General features: G+C 49.9%; 2 protein-coding genes across 8 annotated transcripts in view; one reads left to right on the forward strand and one right to left on the reverse strand.

Annotated features, from left to right (window-relative positions):
• The window catches only part of TAF8 (TATA-box binding protein associated factor 8), a 29,230-nt gene extending 20,938 nt beyond the window's left edge, over positions 1 to 8,292 (reverse strand). For 6 of the 7 annotated variants that reach the window (XM_044930133.2, XM_006069187.4, XM_006069188.4 and 3 more), the window contains exons 1-5: positions 8,223 to 8,292; positions 7,281 to 7,437; positions 4,427 to 4,525; positions 4,068 to 4,130; positions 2,953 to 3,077 (exon numbers count right to left, since the gene is read on the reverse strand). In XM_044930133.2, the coding sequence (XP_044786068.1) occupies positions 2,953 to 3,077; positions 4,068 to 4,130; positions 4,427 to 4,525; positions 7,281 to 7,437; positions 8,223 to 8,267 (489 nt within the window). In that variant the 5' untranslated portion in view covers positions 8,268 to 8,292. The remainder of the gene's footprint in view (positions 1 to 2,952; positions 3,078 to 4,067; positions 4,131 to 4,426; positions 4,526 to 7,280; positions 7,438 to 8,222) is intronic. The other variant, XM_006069189.4, reaches the window with a different exon arrangement.
• Positions 8,293 to 9,476: 1,184 nt separating this feature from the next.
• Positions 9,477 to 17,177, forward strand: part of CCND3 (cyclin D3) — a 95,131-nt gene continuing 87,430 nt past the window's right edge. The window contains exon 1 of the mRNA XM_006069181.4: positions 9,477 to 9,690. The gene's annotated coding sequence lies outside the window, so the exon portion shown is untranslated. The remainder of the gene's footprint in view (positions 9,691 to 17,177) is intronic.

Consider the following 17,177-nt stretch of genomic DNA (forward strand, 5'->3'; position numbering starts at 1 on the left):
GACAAAGATTGGAGTAACCTATCTACAAGCCAAAGGACCGCATGAGCTGCCTGAAGCCACCAGGGGCTGAGAAGAGATTTCAGAGGGAGCCTGCTGACACCCTGATTTTGAACTTCTGGCCTCTGGAACTGTAAGACAATGCATTTCTGTTGTTCCAAGCCTCCTACTTTGTGGCACTTTGTTACAGCAGCCCTAGGACACTCATAGAGAAACCACTGGTCAAGGGCAATGTCTGTGTTGCAGTGGTGGGTGACCACTTGCTCCTTTCCCCCCGTATCTTGAGGTGTGGAAAAATCTCCTGGATGACTTGCTCTAACCCCGCATGGTGGCCATATCTACATCAGGACACGGGGACACAGGAAGTGAGTAGAACAGCTTCTGGAGACTCCTGGCCACCATGTGCCTTCCAAGGGAAGGTGAAATTGCTAGAAGGCAAATTAAGACATATCAAACCACACAGGAAAACTAGACTTGTCCCATATAGACCCAAAGCTCACAGTTATGATGAGTTACTGCTTCTGCTGCTGCTAAGTTGTTTCAGTCATGTCTGACTCTGTGCGATCCCAGAGACAGCAGCCCACCAGGCTCCCCCATCCTTGGGATTCTCCAGGCAAGAACACTGGAGTGGGTTGCCATTTCCTTCTCCAATGCATGAAAGTGAAAAGTGAAAGTGAAGTTGCTCAGTCGTGTCCGACTTTTAGCAACCCTATGGACTACAGCCTACCAGGCTCCTCCGTCCATGGGATTTTCCATGCAAGAGTACTGGAGTGGGTTGCCACTGCTTTCTCCTATGATAAGTTACATTTCATATTACCAAGCTTTTTTTGGGGGGGGGCTGTGCCACATGGGATGCAGGATCTTAGTTCCCCGACCTGGGATCAAATTCATGCCCCTGCAGTGGAACAGTGGTCTTAACCACTGGACCACCAAGGAAGTCCCACCAAGTATGTTTTAAGTAACTTTTACCCTGATTTCAAAAATAACTCTTACCTATTATGGAAAATTTGGAAAACCCAGAAAAGCATACACAAAACAACACTTGGCTACACTCTAACCAAGAATTACTATCAATGTTTTGTGGAATAGGTCTTTTCTTTATGTGGCTAGGTACTTTTGTATCTAGAGGATATTAACAAGTGATGGCAAGAATACACAGAAGAACCAGAACCATCTTCATGACCCAGATAACCACAGTGGTATGATCCCCCACCTAGAGCCAGACATCCTGGAATGCGAAGTCAAGTGGACCTTAGCAAGCATTGCTATGAACAAAGCTGGTGGAGATGATGGAATTCCAGTTGAGCTATTTCAAATCCTAAAAGACGATGCTGTGAAAGTGCTACACTCAATATGCCAGCAAATCTGGAAAACCTGGCAGTGGACACAGGCCTGGAAAAGGTCAGTTTTCATTCCAATCCCAAAGAAAGGCAATGCCAAAGAATGTTCAAACTATTGCCCAATTGCACTCATCTCATATGCTAGCAAAGTAATGCTCAAAATTCTCCAAGCCAGGCTTCAACAGTATGTGAACTGTGAAATTCCAGATATTCAAGCCGGATTTAGAAAAGGCAGAAGAATCAGAGATCAAATTGTCAACATCTGTTGGGTCATCGAAAAAGTAAGAGTTCTAGAAAAACATCTACTTCTGCTTTATTGACTACACCAAAGCCTTTGACTGTGTGGATCACAACAAACTGTGGAAAATGCTTCAAGAGACGGGAATAGCAGACCACCTGACCTGCTTCCTGAGAAATCTGTATGCAGGTCAAGAAGCAATAGTTAGAACCAGACATGGAACAAAAAACTGGTTCCAAATTGGGAAAGGAGCATGTCAAGGCTGTATATTATCACCCTGTTTCTTTAACTTATATGAAGAGTACATCATGTGAAATGCCGGGCTGGAAGAAGCACAAGCTAGAATCAAGATTGCTGGAAGAAATATCAATAACCTCAGATATGCAGATGACACCACTCTTATGGCAGAAAGTGAACAAGAACTAAAGAGCCTCTTGATGAAAGTGTAAGAGGGGAGTGAAAAAGTTGGCTCAGAACTCAACATTCAGAAAACTAAGATCATGGCATCCAGTCCATCACTTCATGGCAAACTGATGTGGAAACAATGAAAACAAGACTTTATTTCCTTGGGTTCCAAAATCACTGCAGATGGTGACTGCAGCCATGAAATTAAAAGACAGTTGCTCCTTGGAAGAAGCACTATGACCACCATAGACAGCATACTAAAAAGCAGAGACATTACTTTGCTGACAAAAGTCCGTCTAGTCAAACCTATGGTTTTTCCAGTAGTCATGTATGGATGTGAGAGTTGGACTATTAAGAAAGCTGAGTGCCAAAGAATTGATGCTTTTGAACTATGGTGTTGGAGAAGACTCTTGAGAGAGTCCCTTGGCCTGCAAGGAGATCCAACCAGTCCATTGTAAAGGAAATCAGTCCTGAATATTCATTGGAAAGACTGATGCTGAAACTCCAGTCCTTTGGCCACCTGATGCGAAGAACTGACTCAGTGGAAAAGACCCTGATGCTGGGAAAGATTGAAGCCGGAGGGGAGAAAGGGATGACAGAGGTTGAGATGGTTGGCATCACCAACTTGATGGACCTAAGTTTGAGCAAGCTCCGGGAATTAGTGATGGACAGGAAAGCCTGGTGTGCTGCAGTCCATGAGGTTACAAAGAATCAGACACAACTGAGCAACCGAACTGACTTTTGTGTCTGGATGGGAGAGGCAAAATTGTGCCAGCTTCAATTTCTTCGTTAACTCTATTTTTGCCAGCAAAGTGCAGAAGATAGCCAAATTGGGAGACATTTTGGAGGAGAGACATTCTGAGTCCTGAACTACCCTGTTACCGATCAACTTATGGACTCCAGTCTGACAGCCAGGTAGAATTGAGTCTGCTTTTGCATCAGTCACAGCCTCTAGCATGGCTGGTCACTCACCGGAGTTTTGATGTAGGTGTGGGGGTCGGGAAACTCAGGGAAATGGCTGGGGATGTGTGGCGGGTGGGGTCGGTTCTGTCCTGCAGTGAGGGCCTTGGGGGTCACCGGCTGATTGGTCACCGGAGCTGCAACAGAGTCACGACTGGTTACTCTTCCACCAGAGGTCTTGCGTCTCTAACCCAACCCTCCTTTTCTCAAAATAAACGCTGGACCTCAGTGTTCTATGCAACAGGCACTTTGTACTTCTACCAATAAAAGGCATTCAATGGCTTGAGGACCTGAAAGGGTACCCCTGCCCCCAACCTCTGCTTAACCTGGGGTGACATTCCCACGTACAATAATCTGCCCGCGTGCCTCTCAGGTAGGTGAGTTGGTGGCTGTGACAAGTTAACTGGGTAAACGAGAGGCCTGAGGAGCTAAGCAAGTTAGGAGGGCTGCTCGCTCTTTTCAAGAACCCAGGTGACAAAGACAAACACTGAGCCAGGGAAAGTTAAGTGAGGAGGGGATTAAAAACGGCACCTTCCACTGCTGCCTTGAGAGATATTCCTAAAAAGATGCCAGCCTGAAAAGAGTGATGAAACAAAAAAAACTAGTATTCTTGCCAGGTTCCATAAATCCAAACTAGTTACTCCAACTCAGTTTATGGTGCTCAGTGTATCGAAGGCAGAGATCATCAAACTTTTTGTATAAAGGGACAAAAAGTAAGTATTTTAGGTTTCGCAAGTCATGCAGTCTGTCACAACTACTGAACCCTGCCATTACAGCAAGAAAGCAACTATAGGTAATAAGTAAATGTGGCTGTGTACCCACAAAGGTTTATTTACAAAAATAGGTGGTGGGCCACAGTACCCATAGTTTACTGACTCTTGATCTAAGCAGGAACAAGAACTCTCATATTTCTCAAGTAGCATCGAGATGGTTTGCCTTTGTGGTGAGTGAATTTCACAACCTAATTCCATCAGCCCAAATCAAGATTACACTGTAGGTAGCCCCAAATAATGGAAAGGAGCCTGCAGTGAGGCAGTAGCTACATACCAGTCCCTGCCCTATTCAACTACTTCACTCCACCAGCATTAATTGAGCACTACCGGATATCTTGGTTCACAGTCACTTACGGGCGGTGATGACCATCCTCTGAGACCGTTTTGCATATGCAGGGAGAGTGTCCACATTGAAACCTAAGAAACAGGAAAACAAAAATCACTGCCTAGGCCACTAAACATGGAAGGGGAAGTAATGCTGCTGTGAAATAATTTAAACTCCCGACTTTGCTGCCACTCAAAGGAAGCTCCAACAGAGTCCCCCAAAGGAGTTAAGAGGTCTCTTACAGGGGTTCAGAGGAACTCTCTTGTGATAACTCACGAGGAGATTCAAGGACATTTAGCAGACCGGCCTGCCTCCTGGGGACTCCTCTCTCTCTCTCATGTTCCCAACTCAGCTGCACCGAAGAAATGGAAACTGGAGATGTACTCACCCATCTCAACAAGGGTGACCACAATATCTGACAGTGTGGGCTGGGTCCTGGCTGTGTGCTCACAGTAAGACTTGGCACTCCTTCCAATTTCTGAAATGTCTAAGGAAGGATCAAAAGCAGAAAGTCTTGTTCTCAGTTCCCAAATGGTTAAACACAGAACGATCATATGAGCCAGCAACTCCACTCTTAGGTATATACCCAAGTGAAAGGAAAACAGGGACTCAAACAGGTACTTGCATCTGCATGTTCACAGCAGCCAAAAGGGAGAGACAACCCAACGCCCATCCACAGAGGAACGGATCCAGAAAATGTGGTCTATACCTTTAATGGAGTATTACTCAGCCTTCAAAAGGAATGGCGTTCTGATATAAGATACATGAATGAACTTTTTGGTTTTTTTCTTAACTTTATATTTTATATTGGGGTATAGCCAATGCAATTAACAATATTGTGACAGTTTCAGGTAGACAGCAAAGGGACTCAGTCATAATATACATGTATCTATTCTCCTCCAAACTCCCTCCCATCTAGGTTTCCTGTGTTTTTATAAAATATTTATTTACTTATTAATTTTTAAATTGTTGGCTGTGCTGGGTCTTTGTTGCTGCCCAGAGGCTTTCTTTAGTTGCAGAGAGCGGGGGCTGCTCTCCCTTGTGGAGCACAGGCTTCTCACTGTGGTGGCTTGTCTTATTGTGGAGCACGTGCTCTAGAGCTCCACGGTATGTGGAATCTTCTTGAACCAGGGATTGAACCTGTGTTCCCTGCATTGCAAGGCAGATTCTTAACCACTGGACCACCAGAGAAGCCCATGAATGAACTTCGAAAACATCATGCTAAGTGAAATAAGCCAACCAGTCAAACATTTTAAGATTCCACTTACATGAGGTATATAGAAAAAAAGAAAATCCATAGGGACAAAAATTAGATTAGAGGTTACCAGGAGCTGGGAAGAAGGAGGGATGGGGGGCTGTTGTTCATGGATACAGAGTTACTGTTCAGAACCATGAAAAAGTAAAGTTCTGAAAACGGACAGTGCTGATGGCTGACACCACTGTGACTATATTTAACACTATTGAATGCTTAAAAGTAATTAAAATGGTAATTTTATGGTATGTATATTGACCATCAAAAAAATAAATAAAGAAAGGTCTTATTATTTGGGTGTCAGGTTTTTTTTCTTTTACCTGAAGCTGAAAGCTCTTTTTCAGTCACTCTGAAGTCCTTCAGGGGAAAGGGGAAACAGGAAGCTAGGCTCCATGAATGGGCTTCAGAGGTGGATGAGCAGTTTCGGGAAAATTCTGAAATTGTGCTCCATTTTACACAAACACAAAAAGCCTGTGGACTTAAGTATTTTCATAATAAAATGAGACATTCTTTGACTTTTTCTACTCTCACTCTGTCATGTTTTCCAGAGGCTGTGTCACCTGTGATGACATCATGGCTCTGCTAGCTAATGGAATGTGTCCGTGTGCATCCTTATGTTTTAGGATGTTCTCAATTTCATTTTCTAATGTGGCAAAATCTCTCTATATAAAGCCCATGTTGATATTTCCCTCGTGGTCCAGTGGTTAAGAATCCACCTGCCAATGCAGGGGATGCAAGTTCAATCCCTGGTCTAGGAAAACTCCACATGCCGCAGGGCAAGTAAGTCCATGTACCACAGCTACCGAGTCCACACTCTGCAACGACTGAAGCCCATGCACCCGGGGGCCTGTGCTCTGCAACAAGAGAGGCCACTGCAATTAGAAGCCTGTGCACGGCAACTCGAGTAGCCCCTGCTCGCTGCATCTGCAGGAAGCCTGCACGCAGCAACAAAGACCTAGAGCAGCCCCCGCCTCCAAAAGAGCTTAATGAAAAAAAAAAAAAGAGAATGTTATATAAAAAAAAACCAATGTATACAAAATTCCTTAGGACCCTCAATATTTAAGAATCTAAAGGAGTTTGAGATAGCTGCTTTAGGAAAACATTTGGTATTTTGAAGTCCCAAACATCAGCTGCAGAGTCATCTCACCCCAGATCACACCCTTCCTGGAGCAGCCCACATCCATGACTGATCAAGACTACAAAGGCAGGGCTTTGGGGGCCTGATGTCAGAAACTCTGATGGGCAATAATCCCTCCAGGGTTCCCTGCTGAGCTGCCCAATTCTTTGTTTGAACTTTTCCCTCTCTGCCTAAACCTTTCTCTCACTTCCATTCACAGGGCTGATTCCTCCCAAAACACCTTAATGCCCCATCCCTCATCTCATCCTTTCCTTCCCTACCCAAGGCCCAAAGAGGGAAATACACTGATTACGCACAACCCTGTGTGAGACCATTCCAGGCTCCTAAATCTTAAGATACTTCCTTTTAAAAGCAGTGGTGGGTTTTTTTTCCATTTTCTAAAACTTATCCTCCCTCACTCTTTGTATCACATAATATAGCATTTGATTATATAATGTGTGGCATCTATTTCATGGGACTTAATCCTGACTCTCCAATAAAAGTGTAAATTCTTTGAGCATAGAGAACCAACAGTAATAATAACACCACCTACAAGTCATTGAGGGCTTACATTTTCAGCTTTGACTGTTTTACATATATATCTCACTTATACTCAAAAGTCCAAAATGTGCAAATTATTACCCCTTTTCACAAATAAGGAAATTGAGGTTCAGGAAGTTTAGTGGTTGACCCAAGCTATTAAGTGGCAGAGTGAGAACTTACACCCAGGTCTATCTTATTCTAAAGCCTGTTAATCACTTAACAATGTCCTTCCTTTTCTTAAACCTTTTCAACACTATGATGATGCAGGACACAGAACAGATGTTTGACTGGAAGAAGGCCTACTGTTTCCTATCGTTTCCCGGTACTTACAGCTCTGCAGCATCTCTGTCAATGTTTCCACAGATGCTTTCTCAGCACTCTCAAACCCTGCCTCTGTCAGCAGGGAGCTCACAACCACTTGCAGGGTTCGCCTCCGGGCCAGATGGTAGTTATCAGCAGGGTTAGTGGACTGTTTACTTCCTGATCTCTGTGAATCAGCAGCCCAGAAACAGAGAACATTTTTATTCACTGGACAATGATGCAATTAGAGCTCACATACTGTCACTGGCAAGCAAAGGTTCTTTTGCTAAATACTTATAGGTACTTTGGATTTATAGCTCTTGGCCAAATGAACAGTAACTGAGCATCCTAGGGGCTCTAAATTCGGAGACAAACTTTCTGCCTACCTAACAGTTAACAATTCCATAACACAAAGCGGCTGTTTTTTCTATTTTAGCAGATTTTCAGAATATATAGCTGAAAAAACATGCATGATGGGATTGGAACTCGTGCCCATCTCCCAGAAAAAAAGTGATCTCTCGCTCTCGTTCTTCCCATCTCCACACCATTTCACCAACGAGGAGAGTCAAAGCAACAAACAACACATGATGCTGAGAAGACGACAGAAAAAGTAGGAAACCTAAATTATTTTGAAATGGGAATCCCTCCCAACTTTAGCGAGCCAATAAGAAGGCGAAAACGGCCTCACTGGACCAATCAGGAGCTGTTCCGGGTTCCCAACCCCTCCCCCCCCAACAAAGAACGGGCCAATCAGTAAACAGGCCCACCGACTCCGGAGGCCGCTGCCAAGTCTCGAGAATGGCGGGGGGGGGGGGAGATGGGGAGTCACGTATGGCCTGAAAGACCCTCCTCCACGCAGGGTTCAGGGTGGGGCTGGGTTTCTGGGTATGGGCTCGTAGCCCGGGTAGGGGGAAAGTTGCCGAATGCTCCGACTCTCTCGGCTCCGGCCCCGCGCCCGCCTCCCGCCCTTACCGTTCCGGAGCCCGCAGCCCCGGCAGTGGCCGCCGCGTCGGCCATCTTGCCCTGGCGTAATGTGCGCGAGTGCGGGGCACGACGGGACTTGTAGTTAAGGGGCGGGGAGGGGCGGGGAGGGGCGGGAGCCAGGGGGCGGGGCGACGCGCGGCCCGCGGAGCTTTCCGAGGCCCTGCGAGGTCCGCAAGGTGACCTCCCCCACCCCCACCCCGGCTCACGTGACCTTTTGTGAGCGGTGGGTTCAGTGAGACCCGGAAGTTTGCCCCGGAAAATGAGCCCAAGGTTTCACACCTGTTTTTAAATGAAATCGCTTTTTCATGAAAAGCACATCTCTGGGACGCTCCGAACTTTCCTGGATGGTTGTGCGGGATCCCGCCGGGTCCCCATGATTTGCTCTCTAGGAGAGGGGCCTGGGAATCTGTATTCTTAAGTATCCAGGTGATTCTCCTGAGCGGGAAATCTGAAGGGAAACCCTGTTTTGTGCTGGGGTCCCAGGAGCCCCACTTGGAACTAGAGCTTCACAGCCACCCAGTTCCGGTGTTCCGGTGCATCACGCTGCCCTCTCGCCCTGTGTGAATCTGCAGGTGTTTGCGGGCGAGCCTGAAGGCGCTGCTGGCTGGAGGCTGTCGCTGGCCCGTCTCCCTCCCAGGCCGTTGCGTCCACGCGGTGCCTGTGGTTTTCTGTGGTTCGCTCGCGGGTCAGCCTCCTCAGGATTGGGGGGGAGGGTCTTCCGTGCACCGCCCCGTTTGCGAGTGTCTGGCAGGACGCAGAGGTTGGATTTGAACCCCAGAACTCGCCAGCTCTGGGTCTTCGGATACATTGTCTGACTTCACTGTGCCTCAGTTTCCTCTCTTGTAAAACTAGGATGGGATGAGATGGATGGGGATTGGGGGTGAGCTAATACAGACGAAGGGTCTATGACTGTGTAGACGTAGAGTAAGAGGTCAAGAAACAACGCCTAATGTTGTTTATTTCCTGCGTGGCGAACGGATGAGTGGAAAATGCTCAGAGGCCGATGTCTGGAAACCTGCGCCGCGCCTGCCCGCCGGGAGCACCTGTGCCTGGGGGGCACCCCCATCACCCCCTCACCTGGGGAGCGTGGGACGCGTGGGGCGGGGTCTGAGGGTCAGGGTCGCGGCGCCCCGCGAGCCGCCGGGAGGAGTCGGGGCCCAAACCTTCGCAGAGCGGAGCACCCAGCCCCTTTGTCTCCCCCGCCCCCTCTTCCCCACTTCCTGCCCAGCTTTAAACTCGGGATTGGCGGCGAGGCGCCGACTTTGTAAACACGCCGCGTCTGCGGCGGCGGAGGCTGGTTCTGTTTGGGCGCCTGGGGGAGGGGTGCACGCCCCTCCCCGAGGCTGGGGGTGGCGACCCCCCACACACACACACCTCCCCAGACAGAAGCCAGAGGCGGCGGGAGAGAGTGTGTGCGGCCACGGTCGATGCTCCGGGGGGCTCACCTGCCGAGAAGGTAGGCTTGAGGGCTGGAGAAACCGAGATAGATGGGTGTCAGCGACACCCCGCTTTCCTGGAACCTCCAAGCTGAGACTGGCGGGGGATCGGGGATGGGGGGCGGTGGTTAAAGAGGTCACCGCGTCTCATCGCCTCCCGTTGTCTCTCAAAGCTCAACTCACTTTCTGTCTGAGTTGCACGTGGCTGAAGGGCAGAGAAGCCCCCCAAATGTCTCCGCTTTCTCTGTGTCCGCACAGTCCCCCTCCAAGCTGAACTGGAAGCCCAGTGAGGTCACTGGGCTGTCTGTTGTCGTTCTGCATACCTCAGAGATGGGCTGGGAGGCGGAGGGAGGGCAGAACTAGGGTGGGCAGGGAGCCTTGGGGTCCTCCTGCCAGCCAGGGCCGGGGAAGCAGGCTGGAGGACAGGACCGGAAAGAGGGGTCTCGCAGTGGTGGTCTCTCTGGTGTCTGATGGGTAGATGGCATCTATCCACAAGTGATGGCTCTAGCCTCTTCTGTGTCTTTTACTGTGTCAACAAGAGGAATAACTGAAGACATTGGTTGCTGTTACTGAGGGAGCCTTAATGTATTCATCTGCAAACATTGAGCACCTACTGTGTGTCTGGGATTTGGTTGGGATGCTGAGGGTACAATGGTGTTATTCATCCACCGTGATCTCGCCTGAGTCATAGAACAACAGAGACAAGCTGCCAAGTTGGGGTGGCTGGGAAGCCTTCAGAGAGAAGAAGACATTTAAGTTGGGTTCTCAATGATGGAAAGTCAGCAGGCAGAAAAGTTGTGGGGTCTTCATGGGCAACTTACTTATTCTACAGAGCTGGACTGAACCCTGCTGAGGTGTTGGGCATAGGGAAATGGGGACACAGAAACAGCTGCTGCTCTCTTTAACCCTGCTGTCTAGACACGAAGAAGAGATAGGAATGAACAGGATGGGTTCTGGGAAAGGCATGTGTCTGGGCTCATTCCCAGGACCCCAGAAATTCCCAAGTAGGTGCAGCAGGGAGAGTCCACCCCAGGGGTGATATAACAGTCCACACAATGCTGGGGTACCCACCCCCCACCCCTGGATGCAAAGACTGTTTCCTGTAACAAATCTAAGCCCCCAGCTCAGTTCTCCTTGGCACTAGACGTGAGTGAAAAGAAGTGGATCTGCCATTGTTTTCCTGCCGCTGCTTCTGCATTTTCAATTCCCAGGCTCACTTGAGAGATGGCTGACACAACAATTTATGAATTCATTCAGCTGTCTGCTGAGACCACACTATCTGCACAGGCTAAATAGTGGGGACATAATGGCAAACAAGTCAGAGCTTCTACTCCCCTGGAATTCAGGATCAAAAGCATCTCTGAGGATTCCACCAAGATCCCAGTCTCTGCCCAGTCTTTGAGACCATGACCTCTGTGGTCCCAAGTGCCTTCTCTTTCCCATTTCCTTCCCTCAGGGTTCAGAATACTAGCTAAGGCTTATATAGCACTGTCAGGTACTCTTCCAGATGTTTTAGGTGTAATGTCTCCTTTAATCCTCCCAACAGTCCTGTGAGGTGAACACTAGTATTATCTCTATCTTTGTTGTTTACTCGCTAAGTCATATCCAACTTTTTTGCGGCCCCATGGACTGTAGCCCGCCAGGCGCCTCTGTCCATGGGATATCCCATCTTACAGATGAGGAAATTCAGGTCTGGGGGAGATAATTTTCCAGAGGACAGGGTTGGGATTTAAACCCAGGTTACTTGACTTGGGAGGCCCTGTTCTTAACCATTGGGCAAGCCCACCTCCTTGACTGACCACATGGAATGCGCCCTTAAGCCAGGGGCTTAGGAATTTCCCAAAGGGAGTCTGTGGTCCTGTATCTCAAATGATGCAGAGGAGAGCAATTTGTTAGCTGAGTGGGTGCAGGTGCTATTTACAGGGATCCCCAGCAGGCCTGGATCAGAGTTGTGGGGACTACACAGAGCTTGTATCCTTTCGTAATGACCGTGTATGTGTGTGTGTGTGTGTGTGTGTGTGTGTGTGTGTGTGTGTTCTCCTGAGTAAGCCTCACTCACAAAGAGGAATAAACCAAGGTTTGATGCAGGAAAGATGCATGGAGGTAATGTGCCAGAATCTAGGGAGATAGGAAACCAAGACACTTCTTTTGTTGGGAATCTTTAAGAAGAGCAGAAACCTTCATGTTCTGGACCCCAACTTGGTAGCTGAGTCAGGAAGATGGTCAGGGAGTGACCTTAAGCAATCTTAAGATACGCACCTTTCTTCCTCACAGCTGCTGGATCCCAGAGGTGCGTCCCAAAAACTGCATCTGCACATCTGAGATGCGTCCCTCTAGGCGGACTGGGACTTACCCATGATGCCAGCCAGGCCACAGGGCAGAGGCTCCATGGATTCCCACTGTTTTTCCATTATCTTTCTGGAACTAGATTTCTCACAGGAGGCCTCTAAACAAATCTGGGGAGGCCCAGAGGCTGTCCCTCTCTGCCTGTAGTCAGACTAGCTCCAGTGTCTGAGCGGGGGGGAGCGGGGGGGGGGGGATGGGTGTTGATGCTGGGAGTTGAGGGTAGATGGTGGTTACACCTCCATCACAGGTAAGCAGGATGTGAAGATCAGAACTGTGTGGACCTCCAGGCAGCTCCTCTGCACACACACCCCCTCCTCCTCCTGTAGGGTGGGGTGTGATGGAAGCCTTGGCATGCCCCAGCCCACTGCCCCAGGCGCCGTTCTTTTGCTTGAGAACAGGTTGTACTCTTGAAACCACAAGAGGAAGTTTAGGGAGGGCTGGGGGTGAGGAAAGTTCTGGGGCCCCTGCCAAGTTTCCCTTTCTCTGCTGCGCGGAGGTGTGTTTGTTTTGGTGTGTTTCTCTTGCCCTCAAAGACATTTAAATTTTAAACCCTCTGAGTTTCAAAGAGCTGTCAGGGCCTGCTCCTGTACTCTGTGTGTGTGTGTGTGTGTGTGTGTAGGTGGGTAGGGCGACTGTGGAGGTGGTCAGAGACCCCCCTGGAAATGGGGTTGCAACACGGTACTCATTTGTTGGATTTTGTGCTGGGATTTGTGTTGTTTGGCTAGCTGACTCCACAAAGTCTTCTTTTCATCTCTGCCCTTTCACCTTACTCTTGCCCACAGCACTCACTACAGCCCCAAACACTAGAAAATGCGGTTATAGTGGCCACTTAGGAGCTGAATGATGTTGCCAGGAGCTGTTCTACATGCCTTATCTCATTTCACATTCACCATAATGCCAACTAGTAAATGCTTCTAGTCTCAATTTACAGATGAAGAAACTGAATTTCAGAAAGGCTTAGAAGCTTACCTGATCTAGTAAGTGGCAGAACCCAGATTTGAACCCTGGTCTGATTTCAGAGCCTGTGCTCTAGATGTCTATTTAATCCTCAGATCAGAGCATCAACTTCCTGAACACAGACCCTGCACAGTAGGAAGTTGAGATCCCAAGGTTTCTTGTTGTTGTTGTTTGCTGAGCTGCACAGCATGCAGAGATCTTAGTTCCCTGACAAGGAATTGAACCTGTCCCCCCTGCTGTGGAACTTGGGTGTCTTAACAGCTGGACCACCAGGGAAGTCCCAATCCAAAAATGTTTTAAAATGGTTCTGCTAGGAGGTGGCCTGCATATAGAGTTGGAAGAGGGATTCTCTGAAAGTTAATATTAAAAAGGATGGAATTCCCTGGGGGTCCAGAGGTTAGGACTCGGCGCTCTCACTGCCAAGGGCCCAGATTCAATCCCTGGTCCAAGGAACAACTAAGATCTCACAGGACTCTGTAAGGCCAAAAAGAAAAAAGACAACCATATAACTGAGGGAAAGGAAAGGAAGATTAAGTGGGTGCTAAACAACTCTGGAAGTTTGAGGCAAATGGGGAGAAGATTTAGGAGGGTTATTGTAGCTGTGTTCAGACATTTGAAAGGCTGCCTTTGGAGGCCCCCAGGTAGGGGACTGGTAGAGGCAGATTTCCACAAAGCATAAACACTTTCTAACAAATAACTGCCTAATCTTCTTTATGCAGAAGTGAGTTCCTCATCGAGGGGTGTCTAGAGCACATGCTCAGGTGAGGCTTCTGCCAGGGGAAGCCCTCAAACTCCCTCTAAGCCTCTAAGCCTCCCATGTGATTATTGACTGGCTTACCTCCCCAGGACTTTCCTGGTAGCTCAGATGGTGAAGAATCCGCCTGCAATGCGGGAGACCTAGGTTCGATCCCTGGATTGGGAAGATACCCTGGAGGAGGGAACGGCTTCCCACTCCAGTATTCTTGCCTTGAGAATCCCATGGACAGAGGAGCCTGGCGGGCTACAGTCCATGGGGTCGCAGAGAGTCCGACAGGACTGAGACTTGCACTTCACTTACCTCCCCATGTGTCCACCAGGTGGCGCTGTTGCCCAGCGCGTGGCTCCAAGGCTGCTGGATGGCTGAAGAGCGCCCCTTGGTCCTCCAGCTACCGGCTTGGTTTCCTGGGGCCTTTCCCCGACCCCATCCCCAGCTGTGAACACACCAGGGCCCAGAAAGCCACTTTTGACCCAGCACCGTCCCCATGAAATGTGCTCGCAGGTCTCCTCGTGGCTCGGGTCAGAACGTGCGGGCCTGGGCCCCTGGGATAGGCTCCTTTCCCGGCTAGGGCAGGCTCCCTTCCCAGGTCCGGGGTGCCCTCCCTCCCCTCCTGCTCTTTCCTCTCCCTGGTCTTCCTTTGTCCTGAAGATAGAAGGACCCGCGTTAGGAGCCGAGGGAAAGTCCAACAGCCCTGTGAGCGTGGCCTTTCATAGCCTACAAGGCCATGACACCCGCATCATGTCATCTGTTTTAAGGTCCACCAGAACCGCACCTCTCATAAACTATTTGTCCTCAGCAACCTGCCCAGTTCTCCCACCGTGCTTAGAACTACCCTAGGACAGCCACTCCTAAGGAGAGCCAGCCGGGGCCCAGGCGTTATCCCCAGGAAGGAGGGAGCGGCAGAGGGTTGCCTGGTGCCTCGTTTGTTGGCCCAGATCTTCGTTCTAGCCTCTCAGACCTTTAGAAATGCCCAGAACCGCTGGGGTTCCCCGACCCCTCAGGGCAGGCCGGGCTCAGCACGTGCCAGGGCAGAGAGTGCAGTTACAAACCTCGGGGCCAGGGGGCGCCATGGAGGCCACGCCCAGAGAGAGGCTCCTTAACGGGCCTTTTGCAAGGACTCCGCACCCCTCACCCAGCACCCTGTGAGGCGGGAGGTCCATTGTGTGGAAGGAGCAAGGCAAGGCACCGAGGGTTAAGCAGCAGGACAGTTTCGGAGCTGGAAGTCTGTCGTGGCCCTTTGCCTGTCTGATTTGTGCACGTGACCATCTAACCCGTGCATTCTCTCGTGGAGTGGCTCAGAGAGCCTGGACTCAAGACAGAAACCACCCTGGTTTGAGTCCAAGCTTGGCCCTTTCTTGGCTGTGTGAAATTGTTTCCTTACCGGTCAAGTGGGTGTAACGGTAGCCCCTTCCTCACCGAGTTATTGCGTGGATTAGTTGTCCTGACACTCCTGAGCACTTTATAATATCCAGATCGGATCTTTTTGTGTCCTCGTAGCAGCTTTGTGTGGAGAAGACAATGGCACCCCACTCCGGTACTCTTGCCTGGAAAATCCCATGGACGGAGGAGCCTGGTAGGCTGCAGTCCATGGGGTCGCGAAGAGTCAGACACGACTGAGCGACTTCACTTTCACTTTTCACTTTCCTGCATTGGAGAAGGAAATGGCAACCCACTCCATTGTTCTTGCCTGGAGAATCCCAGGGACGGGGGAGCCCGGTGGGCTGCCATCTGTGGGGTCGTACAGAGTTGGACACGACTGAAGTGACTTAGCAGCAGCAGCAGCAGCAGCTTTGTGAGGGACATACTATCATGATGCCTTTTTTGTTCTTTTTGGCTGCACCGGGTATTTGCTGCTGCTCCTGGGTCTAGTTGCGGCGGGGGTAAGGGGGGCAGGTGGTGAGCTGGGGGCTACTCTAGTTGTGAGCGAGCCTCTTGTGGTGGTGGCTTCTCTTGTGGAGTGTGGGCTTTCGGGTGCCCAGACTTCAGTGTTTGTGGCATACAAGCTAAGTTGCCCTGTGGCCCATGGAGTTTTCCCGGACCAGGGATGGACCCCGTATCTCTTGCATTGGCAGGGGCATTCTTAACCACCAAGGAAGTCCCTCGTGATGCCTTTATGTAGACGAGGAAGCCGGGGCATAAAGTGGTTACACAGAGTTAAGGGGCCGACGCTTCCGGGCCCATGCTCTGCACCAGGCTTAGGAGATAATACACTCAAAGCCCTGCCAACTACCAAGCAGGTCATACACCCTTACACGCGATACTTCTGTCACCATCATATCATCCTCACGATCATGCCGCAGCCTGAGCTCCAGGGGCTGGGCGTGGGGGCCATCCAGCAACGAGAGGGCAGCCCTGGTATCTTTGCTCGCCATCCCACCGATGACTTCATCTCATCCTCTTTTCTAGAATAAAAATCGGCCCACAGTTCTGGCCTGTGGTCAGACCGTTGGACAGAATACTTGAAATTGGGACTGTCCCAGAAACTCCCAGTTCTGGCCCCCGCACTGTCTGCTCCAGCTCGTCCTGCCTCCTGTTCTCTGTCCTCTTCACTCCAGGCTGCACCTCCCAGCCCCTCCCCTGGGGGCCCCTGGGTTCTGGGAAAGGAAGCCAGGAGCAGGGCCTCCGACAGATGCAGAGCTTGGGCTCCAGCTGGGGGTGTTAGAGGCTGTGGGAGGAGGGAGGAAGGGCCAGGGGACGGGAGGATGGGGTACAGAGGGCACTCCCAGCCAGGTGGCATGTCCCCCAGAAGGCATCTCTCTGCTCTTCACAGACTCTTCTTCCTAAGCTCCTGTTTATTAAGCTGACTCTGCTGGGTGCTGAGGAAACAGCCTGGAATAAGACCCCAAGGAGGATTTACTCCTCTCTGGCAAGTAGATATCACAAGCTGTCTTTGGATTATGGAGGGAAGAGTGTTTTTTCCTCCCCGCACATGGCCCCGGGGGTCAGGACTGCTTTTTGCTTTCCTTCCAGTCCTGTTCCCTTTTCTCTAAGCAGGATCTACTACAGAACCACAGACCGGGAGACTGTTCAGAGGTGGAATCTATTTTCATCACAGTAAGCGGGGATCTTAGGGTTACGCACTCTCACATGTACTGGGTGGCTGAGCGTAGGCCAGAGTGTAGAACATTCAAACGGTTTCCAGTGTCTTTTTGTTTCCCGTCAGCTGGTACCTGCTGGTCTTAGGGGTGGCCACCATCTTTTCTTAGAATTCTGCCTCTAGGACCAAGCAGAGTTCTTCCTGTTGGGTCTCTTGGTCTCCAAGGAAACAAGAGTTTTTTCTGCCCAGGGCCCAGCCTCTTGGGCTCTAACTCAAAACTCTCTTTATAGCCACTGGACATGAGCTTGGTGCCTCCTGGGTGGTCCTCAGAAGTCTTGCATGTCCCCTGCTTCACCTCACATGCAGCTCCTAGAGTTGGGTGTTTCTTGTAGGAATCTATTGTGTGGATT

Source organism: Bubalus bubalis, chromosome 2, assembly GCF_019923935.1.
Source record: "Bubalus bubalis isolate 160015118507 breed Murrah chromosome 2, NDDB_SH_1, whole genome shotgun sequence".
NCBI classification, from domain to species: domain Eukaryota; kingdom Metazoa; phylum Chordata; class Mammalia; order Artiodactyla; family Bovidae; genus Bubalus; species Bubalus bubalis.